Source organism: Adiantum capillus-veneris, chromosome 15 (assembly GCF_014529385.1).
Source record: "Adiantum capillus-veneris isolate H3 chromosome 15, ASM1452938v2, whole genome shotgun sequence".
NCBI lineage: Eukaryota > Viridiplantae > Streptophyta > Polypodiopsida > Polypodiales > Pteridaceae > Adiantum > Adiantum capillus-veneris.
The window spans coordinates 55,625,777-55,644,414 of NC_140945.1; the positions used below are offsets into that span (position 1 = coordinate 55,625,777).

An 18,638-nucleotide genomic window follows, 5' to 3' on the forward strand; every position below is an offset into this window, starting at 1 on the left:
GCGTCTGCTGTTTTCTGCTGCTACTATATTACCTTCAACTTCTTTGAAATCTTATCTACTCTTCGCTCATCACAGGTATATATAAACCATTAGAGCACCATTCATCAGATGCTGTTACGAAGCTGGCCGGATAACCATGAATTAAAGATCCATAAGCCAAACTCTGAGGCAAGGCTTGGTATGAAGGATACATCTCCATGCCGGTAAAGATAAGGAAAGGAAAAGGTGAACCAAAAATCTATTGAAAGACAGCAGGGACATGCCATCTATCACACGGGATCCTCATCAAAATAACTCCTCAGTGCAATGCACTCAGAAAAAATGAATAAGTATGCTACCATTACAAAGAGGTTATTACCGAAAGCAAACTCCTGTACGCCAAAGCAGAACCAAAAGCACTTGATAAGTTCGTTGTAAACTTCTTGACATAGCCGCAGCCCTCAGTAACAATCAAATTTCCATCCATGTAAGAGAGACCTGACAACTAATAGTCAAAAGATACATTTGTGTAGCTTATTAGAAAGGGTAAAACATTATGAGCTTGACTGGCTTATGATACAGCACTCCTCCAAGAAAAACTTGGATCACTCTCGCTTGTGAGAATGTCGACATACCAGGAAGTTAACTAGGGATTTGGAAAGGAAAAGTGGCAGAAAAAATACAGGGTAGATACATAGATTAGCTGGCTAGAATACTGGAACGAACGGATATGCTACAGTTCAGACATCTGCTTCCATCAAAAAATACGATTTGAATTGGCATACTTCAGATTTGCACTCTGCTTGTTGAACACACCTCATGATGACATATAAAGTTCAGGTGTGTGGTCTGCTTGCAAATTACCCCTCCATACCCGATGCAATGAACAAGCAATTCTTGTTCCTCTTGCCCCAGAACACAATAAAGTTATGCACTCACTTACCTTGCCAAAGCTGCCTCTTTGTGCGCATTTTGGGTAAATTCCAGCTGCAAAGGCTAGCTCAATCTCATCTGCAGAGTACCGATCTGCTGTTGCGGTTTGAAAAGCTGCATCATGTTGAAAGTCTGAGCTCGAAAAAACTTGACACAAGCATCCACCTGCTTCTGTACACTCTCCACAATGCCGGCAACAAGAGACTTATTCTTTTCCATGAAAGTCATCCAGCATTGTGCAATGAAATGCATTTCTGGAGTTGACTGCTTGCCCATTGGTTGAAGATAAGCTCGTGCAGCTAACTTCAGCAAGTTATCCTTGAACTTGAGTTCCGTCACATCGCACCATTCAACATCTTGGCCTCTTACAAGCCCTCTCTTAGTTGGAGACACCACAATCAAGTCTCGCAGGCTTGTGTATTGCTGCTGTAGAGGTTTCAGCTCATCATGCTCTGTCGCGTCGTACACGTCTTCATTGGAATGGCCACTAGCCCATTGCCCCTCTTTGGAGAGGCCTTGCAGGGGCTGTATTTGCTCCCACCCAATCTTCAACTGAATAGTCATTCTCTGTTTGAACAACCATAGAAAGAGCTAATTCGTAAGATCAAAAAAATTATCACATCCAGATAATCAATTAAATGATCAACTACAGAAAGGCTTGCAGAGAAATCTGGAGGAATTCAACTCTTAAAGATGTAAGTGCCATGTGAATACAACCATAGTAGAAAGGCCCATTTTGTGAGGTAACAAGAATTCTCACATTCAGATAACCAATGAATGAGCAACTAACTGTACACACACAGGAATAGCCGAATCAGCAATGAACAAGTTTCCCTCGGTCTGATAATCTCAGAGACAAAACTTAGCACATGCGACTCATGTGTTATGTCAGCACCACCCTTCCAATGTCAGGATACTATCGCCTATTCATTCATCAATACAGGAAAAAAAATCACGGGATGCTGACTAAATTGGCCCTCCCTGGCATATTCACAAAACTCAAAGCAAAGTCCAATAAGGCTCGTTACCCCCCTCTCCATTTTGCCGTGCTCATGCTGGGTGTTGAGCAACTAAAATGCAGACTCTCAAAGGTGACAAGGTCTCATACATTGGAGGAGGGGAAGCCTTGACTGCAATTGCTTATCATGCACTAGGCACCACTTTGGGCAAATAGTAGCACAATAAGGGCCACGAGGAAGTTTGCAAGTCCCCGCAGTTTTGTTTTGTGTGCCAAAATTTTGGCAGAGTATAGCGGAATGCAACCTTCCAGCATCTTAATCTTTAACCAGTAGGTGTGGGGGAATCACTGCAAATTCGGAGTGCCTCGATGACAAAGCTACTAGAGCATGCTCACATGAGGCTTAGCTATCAGTCTCTTTGTCAATGGCAAAGCCTCCTGCATGTCATTGACTATGAATTCCCCTTAAGCTTTGCAATTAAACGAGAAAATGAGCTTCAACAGGCTTAGTTGAACTTAGCAAATTATGTGCAGAGCTTCCTTGCATGTGTATGCATGCATGCGGAATTAAGCGACTGCGGGTGAATGCAAATATGTGCGTGAGGAAATCTATAAGCAATGGTAGGAGTTGAACCAGACAGTTAATGCACACACATACCTTCTTGCACTGAATTAAGGTCAGCTTGATTCTCAATTAGTGATGCTTTGTGAAATAGAAAGTGATGAGGAGGCATTACCTGCTCAGAAAAAAGGCCTTGTGGAGAGAGTGCTATAAGAGGAAGTCGGCCTTTTGATCTGCTGGTACCACCACTATTTCACAGCGCAGAGGCAAAGTGCGGATCGAAGCCATTGCTGGCCGCCTCGTACGGACAGAGCAACAAGAATCTCTGCTTGATTACCCTGCAAGAGCGATGAAGCAATGGACAAAGCCGAGAGCGAGAGAGAGAGAGAGAGAGAGAGAGAGAGAGAGAAGTGTCTGTGTGTGTGTGTGTGTGTGTGTGTGAGAGAGAGATCCTAGCTGGACTGCCAAGCAGCTCAAGTGGAGAGGCGATTTGGGATTTGTAAAGCAGCCAGGTAAAGCCGGGTCAATGATCGGCCCCTCTCACTCCAATGAGCATGTGCTTGGAGATGTCTGTGTATTATGTCTGTGCGTGCGCGCGCGCGCGCGCGAGAGAGAGAGAGAGAGCTCTGGTGAATGTGCTTTTGGTGATGGAGTGGGATATGTGTATAGCGAAGGTTTTAACTGTTCGGAATATTACCCACAAACGGTAACTCTTTTTTCTCTCTCTGGAAATGAGAGAGAAGAGAGAGCGGACGAAGAGAGAGGTGGTGGTCCACTTTTCTTGAAACACGAAAAAGGCGACCAGTCTCGTGGTCTGTGATGGTGACGTCTCACCCACTCGCTACCTGACAATTTTATTAAAAAATTTTAGCCCAAAACACAGGAACTCACAAATTTTCCAAATTATTGAGTGTCTTTTTCGACTTATTATCCTCCCTGACGTATTATTTTTCCCTCTCTATAATATAATTCCCCAAATTTTTTATGGAAAAAATAAATTCCACCTTAAAACATAATTTCTTATTTTCTTTTCAAAAATAGAGCAAGAACCCATTAAATGAATATTACTTTTAAAGCCCATTTTACTATAAAAAGCGCATAAGCACTTTTTATATAGCTTGCTAATTATAGCGGTTAGCTTTTGATTAACTTTTAATGAGGTGCAGCCATTCGAATAAATAAATCAAAACTTTTTAACTATTTTTGCACACTAGATCCAAATTTAATATTATATTCTCCAAGAAAAAGGAGGTCCAATAGACGTCCTAGTCATCTTGACAGCTGGCATGCCTATCGCCCATGAGCACCACGTCAGCATCCGAAAAATTAAACAATGTGCCTGAAAATATCTGACGTAAAATGGCATCCTCTCAGAAGATGCCACGTTTAGGCCCACTTTTTGCTCCTTGTTTCTCTGTCTCTTGAATCTTCTTGTTGGGCATGTGACCTTGCTTGAAGATATATTATGTGAGGTTTTTGTATGTTAACTTGCTAAGGGTCCTTTCACGTTGGCCCATGATTGCGAACCGGTTGCAAAAAAAATTCATTCTCATGAGGCATTTTCAAAAATACATTGAACCCTAGCTCCATCGGGAGTTTTCGTACTAGGGCACATAGCCAAGGCATGCAACATAATTTGATCGATCTGTCACTTCCCCCCTTTCATCCCTCCAGTTTGGTTGCATCCTCTTGTGTTGACCTCTGTCTACTCCCGTCCCCTTTGGAAGAGGCAGCATGGCACTACACTAAGCTTAAATCAATGGAGTGGTCAAGACCCCTTACATCCCCAGTACAAGTCACACGCTTCCTCTACAGCAGCAAAACACTATCCAAGGGGCTAACCCGAACGAGAGTCCCACATTCCAAGTCATGCAACGCAAAAACCAGCAAAGTTTCATGCCTCTTGTCCAAGGTCATGTCTCCTATGCACATGTCGTGCATACAAAACGTCAGTCTTGTGATGCAGAATCATCAGCAAGAACTCACTCACCCACTTGCTCATAAATCTTTTGGAGATTTCCACAACCCACCCCCAGATCCACCTATCCAACAACGTCCAAATGAGATAAATTTTCAACCTTGCCTTAATATTGGTCAGTATTCCATGATATCCAATGTTTGGAGCAATATAATGATATTCAAAAAAAGATTTAGAGGTGGTAGATAAAGTCGGTCAACAGCATACAGAAGAGAATGGTCATTACGATCAAAAGCCTAACAAATCTGAGGGAGGAGGGGAGTTTACAAGAGGTGAAAATTTGGGGAAACCCCTTGAATCTAGCTGAGCTAGTGAAGGTCATGATGATGATTGTGGAGGAGAGGGTGAAGAGATTGTGGGTGTTGTGAAACTCGAAAACTGATTTAAACACCCGCAAGAAAGCCTGTCATCGTTGGGCTATGTCATGGAATTAGACCACCAGTTGAAATTATTAAGCAGTGGTTCACTTAGGAATAAGAATCTAGGAACCTTTTTCCTAATCAAGTTCGATACCTCCCAAATAATTACTATCTCTTTTCTTTGATGATGAAGCTAGTGCTTTGTAGATTATCAATATGGGACAATGGCTCACCATAAATACCCCTATGTCTATGTTTAAGTGGCACAAAGGATTTGACCTAAGGGGGGGAAACCCTCCAAAGTCCCTGTCTGGGTAGATTCTCCAGACTTTCCCTTGGAATTCTATCCATGGCTGAAAAATGTTGATACACAGGTGGGTAAGGTCTTGGGACCAAAACCTTCAAATGCATTGTCTTAACCCCAAACGAGATCCCTAGCTTCTTATTAAAGTAGATACTGAACTTGCCCTTAAAGATTTTATTCCTATTAAGGAACACCTTAGGCGAATATTGCATAATCAAAAAATTATTTATAGAAATATGCCCAATGCGTGTTTTCAGTGTCTTAAGCAAGGACACCTAATCAAAGACTGTCCTGGATTACTCAAAAAGCAACAAAAGGAAACAAACAAAAATAAAGACCAGAAAGAAAATGGCCAGGGTTTCCATCATATATTCAGAAGAGGCTCCAATAGAAATAGGACCCCATCGAGAAACACAAACATCAAAAATATCAACATATTTGAGGCATAGCTTGATGAAAAATTTGACCCTTCAATGTTAGATGGTTTTCATTCAGATGAAGGAAAAAACTCCACATCTCATCAAGAGGAGGATGAGAAAGTGAACTATGAAGTTAACCACACAAATGGGCCCAACACCATTGTCAGCATAGGGGCTCTGATTCCACTTGATAGCCCTTCAAAAAAGGTAAGAGGTATGCCTTCTGATTCAAAAGATTTAGAGGGAGAGGGGAACTGTGTTACAGAAACCCAAGAGCCCACCATCCAAAAAACTTCAAGGGGAGACTGAAAAAGAGGCTAAAAGCACAAAAAAATTTAGTAAAAAGACTTGAAGAACAAGTGAAGTTGTGGCTATTGATTAACTTCCACACTCTCCACTTAACTCGATAGACATCATCGTGACCCAAGTAGAGGAAGAGTCTCTATCTGTGACAGAGATGTTATCCCATCAAAGCTTAGGTTATTGGCTAGTCCTTTACTATTAACACGTGACTTTAATATGGTCACAAGAATTAAAGACATGTGGAAATCTCTTGGTCAAGTCATTCAAGGAAAAGAAAGGGAGTGCTAGGAGGAAATGTATGATAAGCACATTGGTGGACATGTTTGAAGATTCAAGTTTCACATGGTCTAACAAACAACAAGGGAACTACTACTATATAGTAGCAACGCTTGATATTATGTACTTGTTAGGGGAGCTAATGCAGTAGCACTAGCTAGTAAGCTATAAAACTGATTCTTCATTGCTACCGTCTGACCATAAACCTTTGTTGCTTGAAATACATAAGGGTGAGTGTAATTTTAAAGTTGGTTGGTCTCACCTAGATAGTTGTTCATTTAAACTTGAGTCAGTTAGATGCAAAGTCAATGCTATTTTTCAAGATGCTTTCAATAGTCACAATAATGTTTTCATGGCCTAGGATATTGCAGTTAGAATACTCAAAAAGATATGGCTCACTTTAAAAGAATTGCCAAGGAGATCAGAGTCAATAGAAGAATGATGATAAAAAAATCAAATCTCTCTCTTAGAGAAAGACGTCCCAATCATTGAGCCTCCTTCTCTTGAGCTTATGAATCCAAAAAATAAATTGAGAAGAGAAAAGCTCCTTGAGGCACAGCACCTTGCTTGGACTAGACAATTCTAGGTTGGAAAATTTGACAAGCCTAACTTTGATATGCTCTCCCTTTTGAGAAAGAAAAATGCAGGGACTTTGTGTCCCTTCTGATTAATAAGAAGGGCCTCCGAGAAAGATCCCATAATGAGAATTTAAAATTTGCCAAGTCTTTTTCTCCAATATTTTCTATAAAGAAATGGGGAGATCACTAAGACCAGGCTCAAATAGCCTCTACCATGCCAAAAATAGTGCCCCCCACTTGGCTAAATTGTTGGATCAACCCTTGACTGAGTGGGAGCTAAGAGAAACTATTGGAGGTTTACAGACTGGCAAAACACCTAGCTTGGATGGAATCCCTGATTAGTTTTATATATTGTTCTAGGACTTTGTGATCCAAGTCTAACAAGAAGCCCTAGCCAAAGGTGACATTTCCCCTATGATAAATGTTAGTGTTGCCAAATTGATTCATAAGAGAGGCTCAAGGGATGATCTTTATAATTGGAGACCCATCATTTGTTTGACTATTTACAAAATTTTATCTCTCCTCTTGGCGTAGAGACTTAACCCTTTGATGATCAATTTATTTTAAAGGAACAAAAGGGATTTATTAAAGGGGCGTTCATTCTGGATGCAATCATTACCCTTTGGGGAGGTGCAGAGCATGCTACTGAAACCAATCAAGATTATATTTTCTTCTAGATTGATTCTGACCTCATTTTGATAAAGCCTATGATAGGATTGAGTGGGAGTTCATCTTGCAAAGCCTTTTTGACATGGTTTTTGCAAGAAACTTCATTAGGTTTGTGCACATTTCTTTGGTAATATTTCTGCTAAAATTGCTACCAATGTGGATTTAAATGAGTCTATTCTTGTGAACAAATCGTAAGATAATGCTTCACCAGTATAATGTATTTTGCATGTGTTCTATAGGTAGGTGGAGCTATGGGACCTACAAAGTCAATTCTCCAATTGGAAAAGGCTCTTGCCACCATCATTGGTTTCAAAGCCATTCGTCTCTTTTCACAAGGATCTTGGTATGTTGGCATTCATTGCATCTTTTGAAATAAGCTTCAACATCCATTAGCACTACAAGCCACCAAATCCTCGCAACCAATATTGCTTTGGCTATTTTTTCAGTAAAGAAATGACCACCAGCTTGACTTGTGTGTGGATGGGTAAATACTTACTTTCTATTATGCACATTCTTAAATGCCCATCTTATCCTCTTTTGAAGAGATGATTGGCTTTGGCATCCCATGCAACGTCGCCGGCATCCTTTTGGGTCACCACCTCAGATTGAGGTGATTTTTGGGGAGCATTTGTAGGGCAACATCACCTTTGGGACATAGATTCCTCACCATGATTCACAAGGTATTTTTAATCTCCTATGCTACATTTACAAGGTAGTTCTTTTTGTGAAATACAAGCTAGTGTGTATATCATTCCTTGATGGTAGTCATTGTTGTCGATTTGAAGCAGCGATCATATTTGTTATTGATCTTAGTTGTTGTTGATTCTTCATACTCATGATAAGTGGTCCTTGCTGAAACTTCATTAGGTAAATCCTTGCCAAAAATCTTCTTTGATGATGCCGGATTGTGTTGTCCTTGTCTTCATAGCATGTTGATATCTTTTCATGTTTGTTGGTAAGGATACAATCATCATGGCCGACGATGAAAAACATGCGTACATCTTTAACTTATTTAATTTTTATTTTTATTTGTTTGTGTTGTGGTGCTGAATATGCTCATGTGTCCGATAAAATGCAAGGGTGGTCTTACTCAAGAGGACTCCTTTGAGCAATGTCTAAGCCGTGCAAACATGTACAAAAATGTTCTAATGTCCCTCACAACGGATTGTAGCATACATTTCTAAGATACAAGCTATTGTCATGAATGAGTGCCTTAAAGCATCAATTTTGGATACCCACTAATGCTTTCTTTGAGTGTTTTACAAGTTGATAATGCGTCCTTCTCCTCTGTTCAGCCAATGTATATAAGGTCTTCTTGGTAGAGCCAATACCTTATCACAACTGGCACCACCGGTTTCTTGAGCCCATCGTCTTGGTCTCGACCCTTCAATGATGTAGAAGCACAGGTAGCAAGCTGCTCTGGTGTAGCCGCAGCAGTCAATGAGAGGTGCTCCAAGACGATCTTAGTGGTGTTCAAAAGCCCTTTGTGACATTTTGGTGGGTGGTTGACAAAGCTAAGGTAGAACAAGGAGGTCGATAGAATCATTAGAGGTGCACAAACAGTGTGGTATCCCGTGAGGAGAGGGCCTTTTGAGGAAGGTATTGTAACTGATAAGAGATGCCAATGTTGATTCCCAGTGCTATGTTGGCATCCCCTTTAGATCATGACACTTTATGTTGGTGCAACCCCTCTCAATGTTGCTCTGTTTGCTTTTAGTGGGCCTTGAAGTTGCTGAGGAGACAACGACACTCTCCAGGATAGCCGAGGAGGTTTTTGTTGTACTTTCTCAATTGTAGGCGACATTGGACCAATTGAATCCATACTCGAGCAACCATGTTTCTGAATATGACCCGCTTTGGTGATGCCAGTGTTGGCCTTTATGAGCTCTTTGGTGGACGAACCTTGAAGGAAAATGTCAAGCACACAAATGGTGTTGTAAGGTTGAAGCACATAGATTCCACTAAAGGACCTTGTGTTTCAGTCAACTGGTGGTAGATTTGGGTAGATCCATTGATTGGAGCCTTTTCTGTTTTCCCTCTCTCTACCATTCTCTCCTTCTCCTTTCAAATCTATCTCTCCTATATGCCTTTGTATCTCTTTACAAATAGAAAAAGGAGAAGAAAAATAGAATGAATTTAGCAAGCTCTGGAGTGTAATAACTAATGGGGACAATGAAAGAGTGCATTGACAAAGTTTGCTAATGGAGAGCAATACCAACAGCTCGGATACCACATGGAGGGATCACCGCTCTCCAAAGCACCAAAGATGTGAGCTTGGCTATGGAGGGTGTAGCCTCAAGCTCACCATGGTGTTAGCATGAGTGGTAACATTCGATTACAATTAGAGATTAGGGTTAGCACCTATAGAGTAGCATGCAAGACAATCAGTCCAAGGTAGCTGAAAGTGCGAAGTGCGAATGATTCATTAGAGAGAAGCCTCTTAAATGGGCTTATTGCTTAACATCCATTAGCTAATGCCATTGCATCCTCTTGCTATCGGTCCAGCTCATCTTTTATCCAATCTAGTAGGCTAGGGGCTTTTCACATATGCTCATACTCAACAAGTTGGGCTTAAAGCAAACATTTTTGGCTACATGGCAAAAGAAGAATACCATTGTTGCCACCTCCAAACTTTTCGCAGAAAGCAAGCCTACCACCGCTACTGCTGCTTCTTCAAACAACAATAGGACTAAGAAGTTAGATGATATTGCTAGTCCCCCCTCTTTCCACAACACTATCTAACATGTGGACTTAGTGACCCCATGGCGGTGGGATCGACAGTTGCAAGCTTGTTGTGGGAATCTCGAAGAGAGTGGACGGTTGGGAAAACAAGCCATCACGTTGACCCACACCCCCCCCGATAGGGGACTCGAACTCGAGACCTCACAATTGGCAGGCCGATGCCTTAACCACGCGCCCGCGTGGGATTGTTTGTCCCCAAAGTGAAACCACTCTCTTATAAAGTGAACTTGAATAGGGAGGAAAGTAAAGACATACCAAAAAAATAAACATGGACAAATCGGACAACGTCCGAGCTTCTTGGAAAACGAGATGTACTTCAACGTCGTGGATCCCACCGCTTGCACTTCATCAATGAACGTGTCAAATAGTGTTGAGGCCCCCCTTATGCATAGGGGTGTGAGAGAAATGTCTTGTAATTCAAATCAAAAGCCAAAATAACAACTATCCCGGAGGGGGGGCTAGAGGGCACAAGGTAGTTAATGAAGCTTGGATGGTGGGATCTACGGTAGCGAAAAGAGGGTGCACAAGATGTGAGGTAAACCCGATCGTCTGATTTTAAACGGACGCATCCAAGTTTACTTTTTATGTCCTAGTTTACTTCAACTTGCAAGCTTGTAGAGGTTTACATTAGGAGTTTTTTTAGCCATTGAGAACACCAAACTTCGCAAGGGTGCATGACTAGGGTATTGGGCTACCACATCGCAAGTCTCGAGTTTGAATGGGGGAGATAGTTTCCCACGTGGACTTTTTGTTTGACGTCCAATCTATTCGAGATTTGCACGCTCGATGCTTCACCATGAATTCTATCTCACGAGGTTCATTTAAGACCCTGTGGGACTTAGTGTTGAAGATGGGGCACCTAATGGAAGAGGGAAAAAAGGAGGGGGGAAGGGATATTTGTGATCTACCAATAATCATGATACAAGTATAATAATTAGACTCGCATAATTTGTTCCATTGTAAACATATAAAGATCAAAAGATTACAATAATTGTTCATCTTTGTTTTAATAATCAACACAAAGTGTAACAATCAATACCTAATATATAATTGTTTGAACCACCTTGCTGGACTAGTTAACCATAAAGAATCTTGATGATTATTGTTTCCACCTAATTAAAAGTTTATCATTATTGGATTAACAGCCACACTACATGCCAAATGTAGCTAAAGGATAATGCTGGTCAAATCACTTGGCTAATCAATAAAGGTAAGGATTAGCATTTGATGTTTGTATTATCATCTACTGTATGCCAATGCATTATTCATTGCTGACTAAGGGATTAAATGGATGTCGATCAATTGACCAATTGCATTAGCTATGCTATGCTTTTTTTTACATGGCACCGATGCAAATCAATAGGTCAAGCCTAATACTCTTTTCTTATTCATTAACAAAGATGTGGCCAATCATCATACTGCTTATTATTCCTACATCAGTCAATCAGTCAATCTTTGAAGATTGCCACATTTTCACAATGTTCTCTCGTCCAATTGTAGAGTTTTTGGACCCATTTTGGACTTGAGAATTGAGAAAGTTACATCTTTCCATGGCTTTGAGACACGCCTAAGCTCAGTTGGCGTTTGAAAAAGGTTTGCCTAAGCTTCTAACAAGTGCGTCATTTAAAATTTTAATTATCCAACTTATAGGAGTAGTGCTTTGCTGTTCCAAATTGTATTGAAAATTACTTAATTGAAAACAAATATTATTTGATAATAATCTTTACTTTCAACTTCATAATCTAACCATTGTAGTTATGGTAAGTAACTTACAATTTTGAACATGAAGGCTAATTTTGTGGCCTTGCAAAGAAAGGACTATGCGAAGGGGGTAATTCTTGGCTTGCTTAAACAAGTCTCAGAGGAGAAGCATGAACGACCACAGGGGAAGCATGAAAGGTCGTTCATCTCTTAGTGTTTTGTTTTCAAAGTGGAATTCCATTGCCTGTTTTGAAATTGTGAGGTCTTCTTTTTGAGAGCTGCCTCTCAATGTTTCTTTCACTTTTTTTGGTTTTGTCATCAATTTAATTTATCTTTAGAATAAAAGTATAATCCTTAAAAAAAGAGTTTTGTATTATTTTTTAAAAAAATTATCCTTAGACAAAATATATTCTTGAAATGTACACTTTCCTTTAGCTTAACTTTCAAGGCTCCTTCAAATATGATATTTAAAAATTTGATCATATTTTTAATAAATAGATAGCATTTTTTAAGTATTACAACGATCATCATAAATATTTTTTTATCAAATATTCACACTTACAATAATCATGTTTTCTTTCACCTTAAAATTTATCTTTCTCTCTTCAATAAGATCTAAAATTTTAAAGGGACCATTTGTACTTTTAAAAAAATTTCTTGGAAGGTTATATGTTTTTAAGTAAATACTTTTAACTAAGTTCGGATGTAACCCTATGCCCCTCAAGGATCGGCATGAGCTTGAGGCTAATTTGTATATATCTTGGTGACATTATAATTCAATCACTCACAATTGCGGGTTTTTTTCAAAAAAAAAAAACATGCCTTAGTGATCTGTCAAGGTCACTTTGTTTTTAGTTAAGTCCAAAAAAATTTAATGAATTTTTTTTCTTATGAGTTGTGCTCTCAAATCAAATCAATGATTAGCTTGATACACAATGAAGGCTTTCTTTTGTTTTCCTAGCAAAGCAAGAGGCAGGATGGATTTTCCTTCAAAATTTTGTATCGATGATAAGTTTCGATGTGAGGTAAAAGTATCTTGTAAGGAGCTTCTTAGGGTTTGTAAAGTGCGCGATAATCCAATTTCTGGTGGCACGTTGCATGCAAGGGACGCAAAGCAGAGAGGCTCAAAGGGGTTTGCTATGGCAAGAGGCCTAGCCGATCTTGTGCAATTCAAGGAAAGGGTGGGAGGCAAATACACTAGGGTGGGGAATCTGCTCCGACGGGGACAACCTAAGCCTCTCCACCCTCGCTACTCTAACGTGTGTTGTTTCCCCCTTATTTCTGGGTGTGACAGGTAGGGGCTTGTGGCATGGCAAGCTACACCTCCTAGTAGCAGTGATCTCCCTAGGCCAGGTTTAGCCCCCTCTTTGTGTTACCATATACATGTGGTATTGATGTGTGGGAACACACTTAATTAGGACCACCGAGGCATTTTTTCCCTCACTAGGAGGTTTTTTCCCCTGTGCATTGTATATACGCCCATCATTCTAGGGCTATCTATCTTTCCATTGCACACTAAGTAATACACTCTTTGTTGTGTGCCTTGAGCTTTCTTCGTCTTCTCCAAGTTGTGTGTGTTTTCCTACAACCCTAATTCCAACAATTGGTATCATAGTAGGTTGCGTCCTCCCGGGCTTAGTCGCCAGCACCTCCAGCACACGTCGGCTCACTTTCATCAGTTTTTAATTTAGGCTCATTTCGGCCTTCGTTTCCACTACATGCAGTACTGCAGAGGCTATTTTTTGTGCATAATTTTTGTCAGTGCCGTTTTTTGCATAACAGGTCCCTTACAATCTTCTACGGTTTGTGCTATATAGCACGTGTTGTTCCCGCTTTGTTTCTCCTTTTTTGGGGCAGTTTTCACATCAGGTGCAGCATTTACCATGGCTGACAACAACACAGATGTGTTCAAGATGTTTGCTACTGAGGACAAATTCAATGGGGACAATTACCCTATGTGGGCTTATATGATGCAACGTGTTCTTGTGTCGAAGGGTGTCTAGAATATTGTGCAGGGCATCTATGTACGTCTTGGTTCTAAGGATGTAGGCAATGTTGAGGTAGCAGGTCTTGTTGCAAGGATTGTTGCTGTAGAGTTGTTTTGCCTACAGCAGCAGAACAAGCTCGCTGGGCTGTAAAGGATGTGCAAGCTCATGCATTGATTGTGTTGTCTGTGAAGCACACCATTACTCCTCACATTCGTTCAACAAAATCTACAAAACAGGCTTGGGATATTCTGGCTGGTCTTTATGCAAGCCACAATGAGGCAAAAATTGCATTGTTGCGCGTAAAGAGCTGGAGTCAAAGATTATGCATGAGGAAGATGATATGGACACTTTGCTTGTTGGTGTCAAAGATATCAATGAGCAACTTATTTTTGCAGGTGGTCATTTCAGACAGTTCCCTTGTGCAGACTGTTCTTGATGCCTTGTCAGACTCTTACCAGACTTTTGCTAGTACTTGGAGACTCATGACCCAAGGAAATCATGAAGTTGTCAAGTTTGATGCATTGTGCACATTGCTATTGCAAGAGTCATTTTCCGAAAAAAAGATAGGACTAGACAGCATGCAGTTGAACAGGCTTTTATTGCTGCTCAAAGAAAGAGTGGTAACAGCAATGCAGCCACTTCTTATGGTTCTTCTGCGAGTGGAAAATCACATGTTCCTAATGCTTCTGCTAGTAGCAATTGGTCTGGATCATTACTTGGGCATACAATTTAAGCAGTGTGATGGTGGTATTGCCTTGTGTCAGAAAAGTTACATAGAGACATTGCTATGTAGGGCTACTTCTAGTTGTGAGGCTGAATACAGGAAGTCTTCATAGCTATGGTTGAGTGTGTATGGCTCAGACGCCTTATGGCTGATTTGGGTATTGGATAGGACACTGCCAACACTATCTACACTGACAGTCAGAGCGCTTTGGCAATTGCGAGGAGTCCAATTTTTCATGCTCGCACAAAGCACATTGAGGTGCATTACCACTATGTCAGGGAGAGGCTCCCCGCAGGAGAGATCAACTTGGCTTATGTGCCAACACAGAGGACAACCTTGTAGATCTTTTCACAAAGGCATTGTCTTGTGAGAAGTTTGAAGCTTTCCACAAAGCTTTGGGCTTAGTCCCCTTTGTGGACGATCATGTCCCCAAAGCACGGTACTTCCCTTTACTCATGTGCTAGCTCTTGTTCACCGCATCAGTCCAGGGGGGATTTGTTACCATATACATGTGGTAGTGATGTGTGTGAACACACTTAGGACCGTCGGCGGGGCATTTTTTTCCTTCACTAGGAGGTTTTTTCCCCCGTGCATTGTATATACGCCCATCATTCTATGGTTATCTATCTTTCCATTGCACACTAAGTAAAACACTCTCTGTTGTGTGTCTTGAGCTTCCTTCATCTTCTCCAAGATGTGTGTGTTTTCCTACAACCCTAATTCCAAAACTTTAACCAAGGGTCTCCTCTTGCATTTTGGCTAGAAAGTTGGCTCACTGACTTGTTATCCTCGGCATTTGGAGGCTCCTTCGAAGGATCATGGCTCTCCTCAAAAGCCTATCGACACTGTTCGTTAAGTCCTCCTCGGATCTGACTTCGTACAGAGGGAGTCTACTTGTATGGTGATGGAGTTCTGAGGCTCCCCTTGTATCGCAATCATATGTCCTTCTTGTTTAGGGATAGGGTGCCTTCCTTATCAGCCTAGGTTTACGAGTCTTTGATGTTTTATCAACTGATTGTGATGGTATGGCTCCGTTGTTCGCCAATGGAACATGTTGTTATTTTTGTTGTCTTTTTAAACGAAGCCTTAGAGGAGAGTTGGGTTAGGTATCTTTCCTATATATGAAGCAGCTTAAATTTTTCAAGGAAGGAGAGACCCTCCATGTGTCATTCACTACTTCATTTCAAAGAAAACCTTAGAGAGCACTTAATTTAAAATGCAAAAGTGAAAGGTAAGTATTGACATGGTAGAAAATAAAAACACAGACTTTGGAGTTTGGCAATGTAAAGTAAACAAGTGAAAGGGTCATGGTGGCTTTCTAAAACAAGGTGGCTTTACTTTGCATTTTGAAGGCCATAAAGAACTCCCCTCTATGTTTCGCCCAATGAACTTCCCTTTGTAATCCTTGTGATTATTTGACACCCCCTCTGTCAGGTGGGATCAATTGTCCCTATAAACGGATTGGTTTTGTTCGTCCAATGTCTGATTAATCCCCAGGTGATCACAATTAAACAGAACCCCAAGTAAACTTGATGTGAACGACATGTGAATCCCAATCGAGATATAATCACCTTATGAACCCACCTATTTCAAAGTGATCATTGTGTGATCCCAACCATCCCAAAGCGATCTCTAAGTGAACACCATATGATCACCTTGTGAACCCACCTATTTCAAAGTGATCACTATGTGACCCCAACCATCCCAAAGCGATCTCTAAGTGAACACCATGTGATCCTCGCCCCATCATTTTCGATATATCATTTTACGTTCTTAACTCCATTTCAAGTGACGCGCAATAGCTTAGTGGGAGAGTCATAGACTCCGATGTGGTAGGTGGTGGTTCAAGTCACAGAGGTTCAATTCGGTCAAAATATTTTGATTCTTTAGAATAAACGAACGGTCCACATCTTCCCAAAATCGTTGATCGTCAATCCCACCTAACAAGGGGGTGTCAAATAGTTCGAGGCTTTGCAAGCTTGCACGAACCTTCCATGTCATGAATGATCTTTGATCTTGGTGCTCAAAGCTTAGAAGTTGTACACACAGGCTTGTGTTTTGTTTGTATGTATGTGTGTGTATGAGAGAGATAGATAGATAGATAGATTGAATTATCGCCCATGGAGATCAGATATGACCTATTGGATCGTAAAACAGCGCATTATGTGTGTGTATGAGAGAGAGAGATAGATAGATAGATTGAATTATCGCCCATGGAGATCAGATATGACCTATTGGACCGTAAAACAGCGCATTACAAAAGGTTCCTTCTAAGCAAGGGGATTCTCAGATACATCTCAATTAAGGACTGAGGGTCCGATGATGGCTGAACAAAAGACCAAATTTAAAACCTAAGGGGGGGTAGGTGAGAGGGGAACCATTTTGGGAGTGCAAAACTCTTGAATAATGGCTTTGCCTTCTCGATAGACTGCCCATTTTCTTGTCGTGCGCACAGCCCGCACCTTTTGTAGTTCTACCTTCTTCTGCTTGAGTTGGGCGGGGGTAAGATCTTCTGCAAACCAGATTTTAGTGCCCTTGAGAAGCCTTGATTGCTCAAGGAGTTTAGTTCGGTCCACTTTGGTCTTGAAAGTGAGGATCGCATGATTGGTGCCATGCTCATGTGTGCTGGAGGCGATTGTTGCTGGACCCCACTCTATCATGTGGGTTGTTGTTTGGATGCGGACAGTGGATTCATGGAACTTGAGGTCTCCCTCCCCTTTCTAGTCACTTGGCAGCTCACCAATGCGAACATTGAGGGTGATTTCCTCTTGCCATTGTCCTTCGCATAGCGTGGACGCCACATGGTCGTCAACATTGTGGGTGATGGCTTTTCGTACTTGATTTTCTACCGCCTTTGTAAGGGTGGTCTCCACTTCTTCCTTTGTTTTGTCAATCTTGGTTTGCATATGTGCCATTTCTTCCTTCTGGTGGTGCTCCACTGCGGTTAATTGGGTCTCCATGGCAACAAGCTTTTGTTTTAGCTCGTCATTTTCCTTGCGGAGCCTTTCAACTTCATGTTGAAGGCGAATAGTACTGTCTGTTTTAGGGGGTGTCGTAATGATCCCCGCAAAAGTGGGCTTGCTTTGGGATGAAGCACGAGTGGCCATTCGAGTGAACAGGCCCTTTCGATGTATGAAGGTAGGGTTTGCAAGAAAATAAGGCTAAGTTGACTGGGTTCGAATGTTGGGGGCAAGAAAGAGGTCGCACTGTGGTGGGGGTATCGAGGAGCTCAACAGTGGTAGGGTCGGACATTGGAGAGGGGTGTACCGGCTCGACAGTAGATGCAGGATGTGTAGGGCTAGTGTCCGGACAGCAGGTGCACATGGGCAGCAATGCGCTCAAGAGCAGATGCACGGTGCACTTGAGACTGGGCCTTGGGCGGTGCTGGAACAGTGACACCCCGCCATAGGGCCGCCCTCGCCCAGGGGGAGACGCGCAGAGAAGGAGGAGGAGACTTGGGCTTTAGGGTTTTGACAGCACAGAGAACTGAGAGAGAGAGAGAGAGAGAGAGAGAGAGAGAGAGAGAGAGAGAGAGATGGAGGGACCCGTTGTCTCTATATGTGTGTGTATCAAAGACATAATCGACATACCGTCATTCGCTCAAGTACTGGAGCATTGCATGGAGGCCTTCCACATTTACATTACATTCATGAAATGAAGCGAGCTCAATGATATAGTGATGGGATTCTAGCAATCTATTGTGGATATCATGCACGCATTGTTTGTGTGTGTGTGTGTGTGTGTGTGTGGGAGTGGGAGAGAGAGAGAGAGAGAGAGAGAGAGAGAGAGAGAGAGAGAGAGAGAGACGTTGTTTCTTGCAAGTTTTTGTGTGTGAGTGAGAGTGTTGAGAAATAGAAAATGGTCCATGCGATTCATCCTCTATGTGTGCGTGTGTGTGTGTGTGTGTGTGTGTGTGTGTGTGTGTGTGTGTGTGTGTGTGTGTGAGAGAGAGAGAGAGAGAGAGAGAGAGAGCACAAGTGAGTGAGTGAGAGAGCCATTCACTATAGTCTATGAGTGAGTGTGTGTATGTGCCTGAGAGAGAGAGAGAGATTGAGAGATCTTGGAGAGTAAGCATTGATATTACAATAAAAAATCGACAATGTGAGGATCGACAAAAGCCTCAATCGAGAATCAAAAATCGACATCTATGAAATTGAGAATTAAT

The 18,638-nt window shown here is 41.6% G+C and overlaps 1 protein-coding gene across 1 annotated transcript; it reads right to left on the bottom strand.

Annotated features, from left to right (window-relative positions):
- Positions 1-385: 385 nt before the first annotated feature.
- Positions 386-3,022, bottom strand: LOC147440707 (uncharacterized). The gene is made up of 2 exons (XM_086482549.1): positions 2,608-3,022; positions 386-1,479 (listed from the first exon to the last, which is right to left on the bottom strand). Exon 2 carries the CDS (start codon positions 1,474-1,476, stop codon positions 976-978), a length of 501 nt encoding a protein of 166 aa, XP_086338675.1. The 5' UTR covers positions 1,477-1,479; positions 2,608-3,022; the 3' UTR covers positions 386-975.
- Positions 3,023-18,638: the final 15,616 nt, after the last annotated feature.